Source organism: Pongo abelii, chromosome 3, assembly GCF_028885655.2.
Source record: "Pongo abelii isolate AG06213 chromosome 3, NHGRI_mPonAbe1-v2.0_pri, whole genome shotgun sequence".
Taxonomy (NCBI): domain Eukaryota; kingdom Metazoa; phylum Chordata; class Mammalia; order Primates; family Hominidae; genus Pongo; species Pongo abelii.
In genome coordinates this window covers 169,692,034-169,707,247 of record NC_071988.2, presented here as the reverse complement: position 1 = coordinate 169,707,247, position 15,214 = coordinate 169,692,034, and the positions used below count along the sequence as shown (strand labels likewise).

The following is a 15,214-nucleotide window of genomic DNA, read 5'->3' as shown; positions in this document are numbered from 1 at the left end:
TGCCAGAATGAGCTTTGAGAAATACAAATATAATTGTCACTCACTGCCCTGCTTAAGACTATTTAATGGATTAAGTTCAAAATCTTCAAGTTCAGGCCCTTGCCCCATCTCAAGCCTCTTCTCCCACTCTCTCTGGCTCTTGCACTAGTGATGCTAGGTGTCTCAAATACATCATGCTCTCTCCTGCCTCCAGGCCTCCACATGCGACACTCACTCTACCTGACACATGACTCTCAATCCCAGCTGACTCCAGATAACCCTTTAATTTATGAATTTAGATGTCAGATCCTCTGTGTGCCTTTATTTAGCCACCTAAACTAGATTAGGTCCCCCTGCCAGGAGTTCCCAGAAAGGAGCTGTGGGCCTCAATGGAAGTAAACTAGAGACTTCTGCAAGAAAAAAGACAGAAGCTAAAAGGGGGGGGGGGGAATCCAGGCCCCTATGCCTCTTTAATAAGGGAACCCACTTTTTTTGCTTTATATATGCATTAACATGAAATTTTATTTGAAAAGAGGGTCTCCCTATAAAGCACTTGAAAAACACTAGAATAGATCATCGACCTAAAGTCCTCCCCTGTTCTAAGAGTCTCCCTACAGGTATTATCCTTTGTATGTGTAAGCACCTCCATAGGAATCCCTCATCAATGTCTTTGAGGGGTGGAGAGTGGTTCCAATCATAGCAAGGATCATGGCTGACAAAAAAAAAAAAGAAAGAAAAGAAAAGAAAATTGGGGATGATCAAGGTCTCAGAGAAAACCAGAGACTCTGGATGATTAAAAGGATTAAATTGCATTATAGAAGTACCCTGCTTTCAAAACTAATCAGATTCACCTCACTTAACATATTCTCTAGTAGACAGCACTGCTAACTCATCTTTGTCAATTATTTAGAAAACATTCTGATTATATGGTAATCTGCAGAGACTTATGGCACAGTGGTTAAGAGGTAGGGCTCAAGCTGGGCACAGTGGCTCTTGCCTGTAATCCCAGCACTTTGGGAGGCCGAGGCGGGTGGATCACTTGAGGTCAGGAGTTCAAGACCAGCCTGGCCAACATAGTAAAACCCTGTCTGTACTAAAAATACAAAAATTAGCCGGGTGTGGTAGTGTGCCCCTATAATCCCAGCTACTCAGGAGGCTGAGGCAGAAGAATCACTTGAACCCGGGAGGCAGAGGTCACAGTGAGCCAAGATTGCACCACTGCACTCCAGCCTGGGCAAAAAGAGTGAAACTCGTCTCAAAAAAAAAAAAAAGAAAGAAAAAAGAAAAAGATAAGATGTGGGGCTCTAGGCAGAGAATGCAGGGGCTCAAATCTCAGCTCTTCAACTACCCACTAGCTACATGACCTTGGGGAAATTGCTCAAATGCTCTGTGCCTCAGTTTCTCATCATAAAATGGAAACAGTAACAACTACCTGAGAGAGCTATGGCAAGGAATTAGCTGAGATAAAACACAGAAGCATTTAGAACAGTGGCACTCAGAAAGGAATCCAATGCTACCCATGGGTGTGTGCGCACAGATGTATGCTCGACTTGCGTTACACTGACTAATTCCCTTCTTAAAGTTTGGAAGAGTTCTTACTGGCTTGAAATTTAGGCCAGGCATGGTGGCTCACACCTGTAGTCCTATGACTTTGGGAGGCCAAGGTGGGAGGATTGCTTGAGTCCAGGAGTTTTGAGACCAGCTTGGGCAACATAGCAAGACCCAACCTCTTTTACACTGACGTTTTCATATTTTTCCTATCTTGGCAAAATGCTTATTTAACCACTTCTCCTTTTCACAGTAGTACCAAACTTATCATGGTGCTTAAGGGCCTGTTTTTATGTACAAATAAATGGTCTTCAATTCATTTATTATAAAGTGAACCACTAATCGTTCCTCTCTGCACTACCCCCAGAGACTCAACTATATCATCTAAGAGAGGAAGCAGCATTAATTACTTTTGTATTCCTGGGTTCTGACCTGAACTTTTTTGCTTTAACAAATCTCACAAGCTTTTATTATACAATCATAGAACAGCCTTACCTAAAAACTATCACTGCCAAAACCAGGGCTGGCAAGGAATCACTGTGCTGTCAGCCATTAAAAAGCAAATATTCTATGAGCACTAGGATTTTCCTTAATGCTACTGGAGGACATAGAAATTAATGCCAGACAAGCAGTAATACTGACGAACAAATTTTTCTCTTCTACTTCTTCCTCTGGCAAAGATTCTTTTACAACTAAATAACTGGAAGTCATACAATACGAAAAAAAAAAAAAAGAATTCATCTTTGAATAAACAGAAAGAGTTTGCCTAAGACCCTCCATCACGTACAGGATGTAGACACTGAAAACCCCCCCATACACAAATCAATGTTGTTCTGTATTAGTAGCTAGCTACCTATCACCCCTTTTTAGTTTTGTCACCCAGTTCCTCTTGCCATTTTTCTCTTCATGCTACAAATTAGACTTGGATCAACAATGAAAAATTCCAAGGCAATTTTGTTTTTGAGATGGAGTCTCACTCTGTCGCCCAGGCTGGAGTGCAGTGGCACCATCTTGGCTCACTGCAGCCTCCGCCTCCTGGGTTCAAGTGGTTCTCCTGCCTCAGCCTCCCATGTAGCTGGGACTACAGGTGTATGCCACCACGCCTGGCTAATTTTTTTGTATTTTCAGTAGAGACAGGGTTTCACCATCTTGGCCTGGATGGTCTGGAACTCCTGGACCTCGTGATCCATCCACTTGGGCCTCCCAAAGCACTGGGATTACAGGTGTGAGCCACTGCACCTGGCCTCCAAGGTTATTTTTTAAGTGATAACTCTGGTTAGAATGACTCCTAACTAAATCAAGATGAAACTATCACCCTGTAGCTAAACCCGGTGATCAAGACTAAACAGCTTATAATGAACACACAGCCTGGAAATATAGCAAGACAACATTCTCCCAGGCCACAGAAATCACAGTTGCAACTAACCTCTATTTTTTTAAATCATTTTTTTAAAACGACTTTTTCACCATGTCCAATAATTCCAATAACTTACCGATCAGCAGCTTCTATGTCAAAACAAAACCTTCTGTCAATGGAGTCAGTATGCCTCTTGGTACATTCTTTCAAAAAGAACACCTCTCCATCCCCCTGCAAATAATCATTTTGAACATTCTCAAAACCTACAGGATAAGTATATACATACTCAGCCATTCTATACTGGAGAGCAGGGGAGCAAGGTTCAAGATCTTAAGTCCCTTCTCTTTACCCTATCTTCTTTCAAACTGGCTTATTTAAATGCTATTTAGAATCTAAAATATTAATATTTTTGTCATTCTCCTGATTCTTTTGAGAAGGGAGTCTCGCTCTTTCACCCAGGCTGGAGTGCAGTGGCACGATCTTGGCTCACTGCAACCTCCATCTCTCAGGTTCAAGTGATTCTCCTGCCTCAGCCCCCAGAGTAGCTGGGATTACCGGCATGCACCACCACACCTGGTTGATTTTTGTATTTTCGGTAGAAACAGGGTTTCACCATGTTGGCCAGGCTGGTGTCGATCTCCTGACCTCAGATGATCCACCCGCCTCGGCCTCCCAAAGTGCTGGGATTACAGGCGTGAACCACCACGCCCGGCCATTCTCTTGATTCTTAAGATTTTCTAGACCTTACTGATTACGGTAATGTTAAGCCAGACAATACCAATGTTATTATTATTTCTTTTTTTGACAGTCTTGCTCTGTTGCCCAGGCTGGAGTGCAGTGGTGCAATCTCAGCTCACTGCAAACTCCGCCTCCTGGGTTCAAGCAACTCTGTGACTCAGCCACCCAAGTAGCTGGGATTACATGTGTGCATCACCATGACTGGCTAATTTTTGTATTTTTAGTAGAGACAGGATTTCACCATGTTGGCCAGGCCAGTCTCGAACTCCTGACCTCAAGTTATCTGCCCACCTCGGCCTCCCAAAGTGCTGGGATTACAGGCGTGAGCCAGTGTACCTGGCCAAATGTTAATTTTTAAAGGTAGATTAACAGTACAGTTTTTAAGATACTGGAATACTGTTAGTCTCTTATTGTACTCTTTTTTAGTGTAATAATTTATTTCATATTATGTCACACCACATGTCACAAACAATATGTGACTATTTTTGGCCTATAAAAATTGCAATTCCATACAGGTCAGCCTAAAAGTACACCAATAACCCTAGATTAAATATTTTGATAATCGAAAGCTAGAAACACTTAATCTATGCAATTTCTCTCTTTCCTATGTGAATCACCCTGAATTTATCTTTACTTAATTTGCAATGCAGAAATACAGGTGCTCAGTAAAAGAACTATATAAAGTGTGAGTACACACTTATTGAACATTTTAACATTTTCCAGAATGTGAAGATCTCTAAATAACAAACATTAAGATATACAAATATTCAAAATCTCACAGTTATATTCCATAACATATTTATTATTATTATTTGGAGGCTAAAACAGACATCACCAAGCAGAAATATCTTAGGACTTGAATTGGCTCTGACAGGAAACTCACTCTCAAATCTGATGCTTCAAGAGCCATCTCCTCACTTCCTTCTCCTCACCATGACTAATTTTCCATGTCTGTTTATTATATTGTGTTTTTATTAAAAGCTGCTGTAAATATTTTTCAGGAAAGGCATAGTATAAGTAAATAGAAGGGAACATAGGTTTTTCTTTTTTTATTCACCTAAGCAAAACCATACCCATTCACCCAGTAAGCAACGAATTAACCTGCTTTCTTAAAATGTGTTATCAATTACGTTCAACATTGGTGGGAAGTTTTGTCTCTAGGCCATTAATTATTGTAATAAGCTGCAGATTCCATTTAAAATACATATAAAGATCACCTTTCCTACACAGCCAACTCTGTGAGGTCTTCTTGCTCTTTTCTTACTATCATGCTTTGCTGTTTTAGTTTCAGGGGGAACAGTTAACTAAATGGTGAATACCTATGTGAGAACTTTGTAAGATGAACGGAACAACAGTAAAATTTATTGTAGATCACTCTTCTTTGTTTTCAGGCTATGAACAGCAAGTCAGTTCCATTGTATAAATGCTGAGGAACCAATGAGTCATGAAAGCTTGCTGTCAGTGTTACCTTTATCTTCCAAACAGTGACATAAAAAGGATTCTATTGTTCACCTAAAAAATATCTAGTGGTTAAAACCACATATTCTCACTCTTAAGTGGGAGCTGACAATGAGAACACATGGACACAGGGAAGGGAACATCACACACTGGGGTCTGTGAGGGGGCTGGGGGCTAGGGGAGGGATAGCATTAGGAGAAATATCTAATGTAGATGACGGTTTGATGGGTGCAGCAAATCACCATGACACATGTATACCTATGTAACAAACCTGCACGTTCTGCACATGTATCACAGAACTTAAAAAAAAAAAAAAATCTAGTGGTTTAAAACCCATGCATGTAATTCAGAAAACATATATATTGTTCTGTCTTCTGGCCCATTTCACTTAAAAACAAAACAAAGATTTTAATACTAACAATTTATTTACCATCCATGAATATAAACCATTAAAATATAAACTATTAAAATGATACCCTCAAACACTACCTCTGACAGACTATAATCTATTGTATGTTGAATCAAATACTTACAAGTTTCCCTCCAGATCTGTGCTCAAATGGGATCATGTTGAACTTCTTCGCTGCTTTTCGATACATGCAATAGTGTTTGACCCAATTGGAACCAAACGGAGCAGGCCCTTCAACAAAAAAACAGCCCTTTATATTTTCCCTCATAAATAAGCAGATATGCAGAGCTACAAACACATTACTAAAGAGGAAACGTCTAAAACGCAGCAACGATTACAGTTGAATCAACGAAACAGATCAGCAATTCTGCTAGTTCTAAGAAGAAGAGGGGAGGCCGGGCATGGTGGCTCACGCCTGTAATCCCAGCACTTTGGGAGGCCGAGGTGGGCAGATCACGAGGTCAGGAGATCAAGACCATCCTGGCTAACACGGTGAAACCCCGTCTCTACTAAAAAAATTAGCCGGGCGTAGTGGCAGGCGCCTATAGTCCTAGCTACTTGGGAGGCTGAGGCAGGAGAATGGCGTGAACCCAGGAGGCAGAGCTTGCAGTGAGCCGAGATCGCGCCACTGCACTCCAGCCTGGGCAACAGAGCGAGACTCCGACTCAAAAAAAAAAAAAAAAAAAAAAGAAGAAGAGGGAAAATAAGAGATACTTTGAAACAAAACTCTAAGATTTAGCAAGACAGAAGTGATTTAAAGACATACTGTTAAAATAGTTTGCTAGAAAAATCAACAGTTATGTCCTACCTGAAAATCTCTTAATTATAAGCTCTATTTTTTGTTTGTTTCTAGGTATTAAGAGCTCACAAGGGTTTCAAAAGTTCCATCCCATATATGAGATGGTTTGGGATTTAATTCTGGCCTCTCAAAATGATAGAATTGTAGAATCATAGTGCTAAGAAGCATCTAGTCTAAAAATCCACCTAATGCTTTAAGTCCATGAACAGCATCCTGGTAAGCAGCTGCTCTTACTGATGATTGAAAGCTAGCCTTTAAAAATGAAGTATGGGCCAGGCACAGTGGCTCACGCCTGTAATCCTAGCACTTTGGGAGGCCAAGGCGGGTGGATCATGAAGTCAGGAGATGGAGACCATGTTGGCCAACGTGGTGAAACCCTGTCTCTACTAAAATACAAAAAATTTAGCCAGGTGTGATGGCACACGTCTGTAGTCCCAGCTACTCGGGAGGCTGAGGCAGGTGAATAGGCTGAACCCAGGAGGCGGAGGTTGCAGTGAGCTGAGATCGCGCCACTGCACTCCAGCCTGGGTGACAGAGACTCTGTCTCAAAAAAAAAAAAAAAAAAAATTAGCTGGGCGTGGTGGTGCGTGCCTGTAATCCCAGCTACTGGGGAGGGTGCAGCAGGAGAATGGCTTGAACCCAGGAGGTGGAAGTTGCAGTGAGATGAGATCGTGCCACTGCACTACAGCCTGGGTGACAGAGCAACACTGTCAAAAAACAAAATAAAATAAATTAACATTGGTATTGTCTGGCTTAACATTACTGTAATCAGTAAGGTCTAAAAAATCTTAAGAACCAAGGGAATAGCTGGGCCTCGTGGCTCATGCCTGTAATCTCAGCAAAAAAAAAAAAAAGTATTAAGAATAAGAAATGTAAGACTCAATAGGAGTGACTGTCCAAGTATGCCCCAGAACACTCTCTGAACCCCTTTTCCACTCTTACTAAGTCAGCAGTACCACCATCAGGGCTCACAGGACAATGCTGTATGTCAGAGGGACCTCTAGCATCTGGAACTTCACATGCCAATAAAAGTCCAACCATAACAAATTAAAGGTTAGGCCCAGCAGAAGTTGACAATTTCTTACTTTACTGAGTCAAGACATTTTTCAAAAAAGCAGTTAACATCTGTTATCACCATAATTTCATGTACAAACAAACAAACAAAGTTTCTACACCTAAAAATCAAAAAGGATAAGCCCAGGAGGGGAAAAATAACTCATGTAAAAGGAATGTTTTTAGCTAGCTTTAGGAAAAGCTAATTACGTTATTTGGGATAGGGGTAATAGATGAAAGGGGTTACCAGACCACTATCAATTTTATCTCAGACCATCATTAGTCCAAACACCTGAATTTGGGAAACATTGCTTTGTGTTTTAAAGAACCAGCATTTGTACTATATTCTATGGTTCACAAAAAATATTGCACAGATATTTTATTTAACTCTAAGAAAAAAAAAAAAAGTGCCCAGAGAGGATGATACTGTCTTTTTAATCTAAAAAAAAATTTAAGCTTAGCCCAAATGCCTGGAAAATGACCAAGCCGAACCTTAAATCAGAATCTCTGACCCCAAATATCAAGGTCTTTCCACTACTTAAGCCACCATTCCCTTCTGACAACCAACAGAGCCTATTCAACCAGCTCTGGGCATACACACTAATGATGCTCTTTCAGGCCTGTTCAAGCGCCAAGCAATTTACGGGAGACATTACCAACAGAGACTCCAGGTTCAGAATGACAGCTCCAGCATTTAGTATTTGTATGACCTAGGGAACATTATTTACCTCTCAGTGCCTCCATTTTCATTTATAAATGCGGAATAGTAATAGTACCTTATACTTCATAGGGCTGTGTTATGGATAAATGAGACAAGTTGTATACGAGTTTAGCACAAGGCTGGGTATACAGTAAATGAGGAAAGAATTTTACTACTACTGTTATGTTGTTTCAGTCCAATTTCTCTCAAAGGCAACAGTGATGAATCTAAAAATTAAAGTTTCCTGTGATTTTCACTTGGGCATATAATACAAATAATTCTAACATTCTCAAGACTATCGAGTTGTTTTTGTTTTTTCTTTTTTTGAGACAGAGTCTCGCTTTGTCACCCAGGCTGGAGTGCAGTGGCGCGACCTTGGGTCACTGCAAGCTCTGCCTCCCAGGTTCACGCCATTCTCCTGCCTCAGCCTCCCGAGTAGCTGGGACTACAGGTGCCTGCCACTATGCCCAGCTAATTTTTTGTATTTTTTAATAGAGACGGGGTTTCACTGTATTAGCCAGGATGGTCTCGATCTCCTGACCTCGTGATCCGCCCGCCTCGGCTTCCCAGAGTGCTGGGATTACAAGCGTGAGCCACCGCACCGGCCCCTATCTTGAGTTTTAATTTACTTCTTTCAAATTCAATTTTAAAAACTGAGATTAAGAAGATAATGTATGAGAAAAATGGAGACTTCTGCCATATCATACAACTGCTCACAAGAGGTGAAGGCTGCGAGATTCCAGATTAAATAAGGGCAAATGGAAAAGGCACAACCATCCTGCTGCCTGCATAGAACATTAACTTCTATTCAAAGCACAGATACCCTGTAACCTTCCCTGAGTCATGTCTACTGCTAAATTTTTAGGTCGGATTGAAAGTCCTGTAAATCAGCCACACTTAAATGAAGTGAAAACTGTAAAACACCCTAATTACAGTTAAGGGTAGAGAGAGAGGGAAATAGTAAAGAGGCACATTTCACATTCTCATCCTTTCTGCTAACTAGCAATTGGGTTGTACAGTTGAAGCAGTAAACGTTAAGAACTTAGCTGTTAAAATAAGACCAAATGTTCAAAGTCTGAAAGAAATACAGATCTTTTAATTTTCAAAATGAGAACAATCTATGCACTGCATATTTGCTAAGACAGCAACAAAGACTAAAAAGCCTACAAGTTAGGATGCCACGTAGGAATATCTTTTATCACCATCTGCAATCTTCCTGATGATTTTATAAGAACTAACTATCTCAGATTGGTGGGAACAAAAATGGTATGAAGGAAGAAGAAAAATACTAATATGTCCCTCTTGACCTTAAGATGACAGAGAGGCAGGGTTGTGAGAGGGAGAGGATGTGTACGTGTGTATGAATGTGTGTGCCTGTATGCATTGGTGATGAGGGCAGAGGTGAGGGGGAAGGAGAAAAAACGTAATACCCTCGTAGCTCTGGCTCATTTTCAGCCTTACACCAAATTCTGACTCTCTTACAAGCATGTTCCTGGGGTGCACACAGTGTAAAACAGAAGCTAGTGGAGTGTCTGAAGAACAGGGTGCTCACAGACACTCCTAACCTCACAGTACTCCCTCTCTCCAGGGCTGGAATGTGTTTCCCCTAAACATGAAATATACACCCACTAGGTGACAGGAACAGGCAGAGAAAGGGGTAGGAATAATTGCCCAAAATGTCACAGTAATGGCAAGAATAGCAGAGTTTTCAATAATTTGCATTTTTAAGCAGCCACGCAGCCACTGCTGGAGCGCCTCTTACTTTTTTCCTGGACATACAGGTAGCCTTCGGCTGTAAACTGACTTGCTCGTTTGTGGTCCTTGGGATTCTGTCTGATTTTGTTCATAAGCTCTTCCACTTCTGACCTTGTTCCTTCAAATCGATTCCGTGTCTGAAATGGATTAAAAAACACACATAAATGTTAAGTTCTCATATGAGTTTTCTCATGAACATTTTAAAATCTCTGCATAAATGTAATTACATTTTTTAACTCTAAATAACTTTTTTATAAATTTCTCAAAATACCCCCATTCTTTGCAGTGTGCCTCCTGAGATTCATGTGCAAAGAAAAAAAAAAAAATAGCGGTGAAACAGCTACCAGAGGAGTATAAGCCAAGGTTACTACAGGTTACTTTGGAGGCTTTCTAACACCATTAATAATTTTATTATTCAACATAAAAATTCCTGCCTTCAGGTCTCACACTATTACTAAATTTTAGGTTTAAAACATAAGTAGGTTTTAATATATCTACCTGAGAAGTATTTCCTTTGCAACAACCAATCTGACTCAATCAGTCTGATTTGTTACTGTTACATTAGCAGTCTGTAAATACTCAGAATCTGAAAAAGTTTAATTCTTCTTTGCAAACTAATAAATACAAGTGTCAGTTTTTCCAGGTCATGGCAATTACACTTGAAAGTGACATGTCTTCCCTGAAGACAGAAGGGGGGAAAAAAAAAATCTCACCTACACAAATAATGTCTTTGATATCTGAAGAGACAAATCACATTTCTGAAACCCAGGAGACTTGATGTGCCAATATCTGTCAAACGGCTACACTGAAAACGTATATACAAGATGAAGTGACAGAATTATCAAGGCAATTGTGATGAGTCGGCACCACCGTGTTCCTGGACACTTCTTCATCCAGGCTCAAAAATAATTGTATTAATACCAAAAAACTGCTGATGTGAAACTGTGGAGGAACTGAGACAGAAAATTATTATTGAAATTTCTCCTCCTTCCTGCCTACAATAAAAGGGGCTGCCAAGGGTCCTAAGCGTGGCAAAATGTTAGAATGGCACATCTATTTTGTAAAGGAATGGAGAGTCTGATAAATGTAGATTGTAAAAGGGAAAACCTGCCTGCAGAGGTTTTTTTTTTTAAACACAAACTAAGAGCTGCGAAAAAAATCAGCTTATGTCCTGTAAGAAACTGTAAGCCTGCAAAGAAAGTAGAACTCAGTTGTTGATGGCTAGGTTCCCTCTCTCCTTCCATTTCTCCAGGTTTTATCCCCATTTTTTTTTTTTTTTTTTTTAAACAGGGTCTCACTCTGTCTCCCAGGCTGGAGTACAGTGGCATGATAATACCTCACTGCAGCCTCAACCTCCTGAACTCAAGTCATCCTCTCACCTCAGCCTCCAGAGGAGCAGGGACTACAGGCGCACACCACCACACCAGGCTAAATTTATGTGTGCGTGTGTTTTCTTTTTTTTTTGGTAGAGATGGGGGTCTCACTATGGGGCCCAGGCTGGTCTCGAACTCCTGGGCTCAAGCAGTCTATCCGCTTCAGCCTCCCACACTGTTGGGACTACAAGCATGAGCCACCATCCCCGGCCCTTATCCCCATCTTTGTACTAATTTCACCCTGATTTTATTCCCCTCCTTGGTCATTTTGCTGAGATTCCTTCCAACCCTTATTTCTCCCCATGTGTGTATAATATATATACACATATGCATATATGTGCATACCATACATGTATGGATGCTATCACAGGTATGAACATGAACACACACTTCTATTTAAGCCAATAATCCTATTATTTATGTTCATGCTCAAATTGCCCTAGATTTGAGCAGCAGGAGTCCCTTTGAACTGGCTTCTGTCTTTTGACTGGTCCCCTTAATTCTTTGACCAGTTCCTTACCTTCTTTCTGGTCCAGTAAGGTACGCTAGGCTCATCTTATACTTTCCCTGCCCCAGTCCTGGAAAGGAGCTCTTGTTCTTTTTAGTGGAGATTATTTAGTATTTGGAAACCAAGATCTGGGTACAGTGTGCCCACAGCTAAGGAGGTATCATTGCTTCTAAGTCTTCTCAGCAGACAGACTTAGGAAACAGATGTACATACAGTTGAGCCTTAACACAGGCTTGAACTTTCTGGATCTACTTATACATGGATTTTCCTCCCCATCTACAACTCCTGCAACAGCAACTCTTCCTCCTCAGCCTACTCATTATGAAGACACACATGAAGGCCTTTATGATGATCCACTTCCACTTAATGAATAGTAAGTATATTTTCTCTTCCTGTGATTTTTGTAAAAACATTTTCTCTAGCTTACTTCATTGTAAGAACACAGTATATCATACATAGAACACACAAAATATGTGGTAATCAACTATTTCTGTTATGGGTAAGGCTTCTGATCAACAGTAGGTGATGAGTAGTCAAGTTTGGGGGAAGTCAAAAGTTACACGCAGACATCCAATAGCGCAGGGGTGCTAACCCCAGCGTTGTTCAAGAGTCAACTGTATATACAGAGCGTATGTGTTTATACAAACACACAATCACTACTTCTATATCTACCTATATATTTGAAAACCCATGACTTCCTACCAAGAAATCTAATTCTACTCCAGTTCTTCAGGTTTCTTTCCAGTCTCCTTCCAAATTCGTGAATTTCTTCCCAGACAGTAAGAAGCCTGGTTCTCATTCTCAATATGTCTGCTTATGTGCTCACTTAACATCTCCACTCAGCATAAGCAATCTCCCAAATGCCCCAGCAGCCACCTCTGTCTCATCACCACTCCACCATCCCTGCTGCAGACGCCTCCATGAGATCCCCCTCTCCCTCACCACCCGACTTCCTCAGAGGTTTATTTTCTGCACTGGGAATGGAAGGTTTCTTTTTTTTTTTTTTTTTGACCGAGTCTCACTCTGTTGCTCAGGCTGGAGTAAAGTGGCACAATCACAGTTCACCACAGCCTCGACCTCCCAGGCTCAAATGATCCTCCCACCTCAGCCTCCCGAGTTCAGGGACTACTCACATGCACCACCACCTCCAGCTAATTTTTCTCTATTTTTTGTGGAGACAGGGTCTCACTATGTTGCCCAGGCTGGTCCTGAACTCTGGGGCTCAAGTGATCCTCCCGCCTCAATGTCCCAAAGTGCTGTGATTATAGGCGTGAGCCACCATCCCCAGCCATTGTTTTTTAAATGTACCATGTTTAGGTAAATTATGAATTGAAAACTTTGCATAAAATCAATAGAATGGCTAAAACCTTGCAATTTCCAATTATAAGTTCCAAGTACATATGAAGGCATCTTCTAATTACAAGAGTGTTAGACCCCAAACGTTACAATAGGTAACATTTGAGCATTTACATGGTTCTTTAATCCTCTCAATAATCTATATGGTAGGACACTGTCTAATGCTATCTATCGAATCATTGCTGCCTTGTTTTCTTTATATCCTTTAGTAATTAAACATTTCCAAATAAACTAGGTTTAAATTAAGCCTTATGATTTTAGTATTTGAAATCTGAAAGAGAAAACATCTTTAAAAAACTTTTTTCTGATTATAGAAACTAATCCGTATCATTGTAAAACAGAGAGACGGACACGAATAGTCCTATTTGGGGGGCAAAAACAAAAGGGATAAGTAAGACTAAAGCTAACCTTAAGCCCACCCGTCAAGTAACTGCTGTTATATTTTAATGTGGCCATTTCTAATCTCTTAAAAACACACACACGGCCGGGCACGGTGGCTCACACCTGTAATCCCAGCACTTTGGGAGGCCAAGGCGGGCAGATCACAAGGTCAGGAGATCGAGACCATCCTGGCTAACACGGTGAAACCCCGTCTCTACTAAAAATACAAAAATTAGCTGGGCATGGTGGCGGGCACCTGTAGTTCCAGCTACTCGAGAGGCTGAGGCAGGAGAATGGCATGAACCCAGGAGGCGCAGCTTACAGTGAGCCGAGACCGGGCCACTGCACTCCAGCCTGGGCAACAGAGCGAGACTCCGTCTCAAAAACACACACACACACAGTCTGTAGTTTTGGTATTCTACTTTCCTTAGAACACTGCGACAAAAATATTTTGCCCATATTCTTAAATACTTCCTACCCATTCTTGTTATCTTCTAGGGACTCTTTACAAATCCTAAAATTTTGCACACTGTATTTCCTTCCAGGAAGAATTCTATTCTAGTCTCTTCTTCCCCACATTCTTCGGGAGACAGAAATCACAAAAGTGCAAAATTAGTTTCTTAAAATATTCTTTAAATTTGAGGCAATTTCCAAATTTCTTCTGGAAAACCCATTTCCTAAAAGCCATCTTGCTGCTTTCTTGATTTCCATTTATTACTCTAGATTATAGAAAATGAAGACTCAATTTCTAAAAAAAAAAAAAGTCTAGCCACTTTTACAATAGGTATTATCAAATGGGGAAAAATAGGTTTTCGCTTTTAAATACCTTTTACCTTTTTCTGATTATAAAGTTTTGCTTTTTTACTAAAATTAAATACTAAAAAGATGACCAAAATATTTATGATGTTATAATGCAGAGGCAGTTAACACTTGATTATGTTTCCTAAAATACATATATGCGGCCGGGCATGGTGGCTCACGCCTGTAATCCCAACACTTTGGAGGCCAAGGCAGGCGGATCACGAGGTCAGGAGATTGAGATCATCCTGACTAACATGGTGAATCCCCATCTCTATCAAAAAATACAAAAAAATTAGCTGGGCATGGTGGCAGGTGCCTGTAGTCCCAGCTACAGGCAGGAGAATGGCATGAATCCGGGAGGCGGAGCTTGCAGTGAGCCGAGATTGATTGGGCCGCTGCATTCCAGCCTAGGTGACAGGGCGAGACTCCATCTCAAACAAACAAACAAATAAATGCAACACACACACACACACACACACACACACACAAAACTGGGACTTTTTCCAACAATATGTTGTTTTATATACCCAACATTTTCTCTTTATTATAATAAAAAAACTGACATCAAGGAATGAGATGAATGGCCAAGAAATGAGCAAATTACAACATCACTTAGGTATAGCAGATGATACAGAATGAGTGACCTGCTTTTCATAAGTGCTTGTGTTTCTGATAAAAAATTAGCTAAAAGCTAAAAATCTTGAAGAGCAAAGACGCCACCTAGATCAAGTGTTCTCAATACTGAAGGTGACGCAGACAGAAACTCTTGAGTTGTAAGAGTGTTTATTAAGAAACAGCCAAATAAAATCAAGAGAGGAATATTTAGAGAAAAGGTTGAGAATGTAGGGAGATTTACTGATGACCATATCCTTAAGTGACAGAGAATACAAAAAAGGCTTTTTTTCAATAAACTGTCATTTCCCCATGTCTCTACAGAAAATGATTACTGTTGTCAATTGTGTAAGTTCTGAATATATTAAGGATTCCAACCAGGTCATT

The 15,214-nt window shown here is 40.6% G+C and overlaps 1 protein-coding gene across 4 annotated transcripts in view; it reads right to left on the bottom strand.

The window, feature by feature from the left end:
• ARHGAP10 (Rho GTPase activating protein 10) overlaps positions 1–15,214 on the bottom strand; it is a 336,765-nt gene that overhangs the window by 186,107 nt on the left and 135,444 nt on the right. For all 4 annotated transcript variants that reach the window (XM_002815196.5, XM_009240367.4, XM_054554568.1 and 1 more), the window contains 3 exons: positions 9,804–9,933; positions 5,614–5,720; positions 3,021–3,115 (listed from right to left, as the gene is read on the bottom strand). In XM_002815196.5, the coding sequence (XP_002815242.2) occupies positions 3,021–3,115; positions 5,614–5,720; positions 9,804–9,933 (332 nt within the window). The remainder of the gene's footprint in view (positions 1–3,020; positions 3,116–5,613; positions 5,721–9,803; positions 9,934–15,214) is intronic.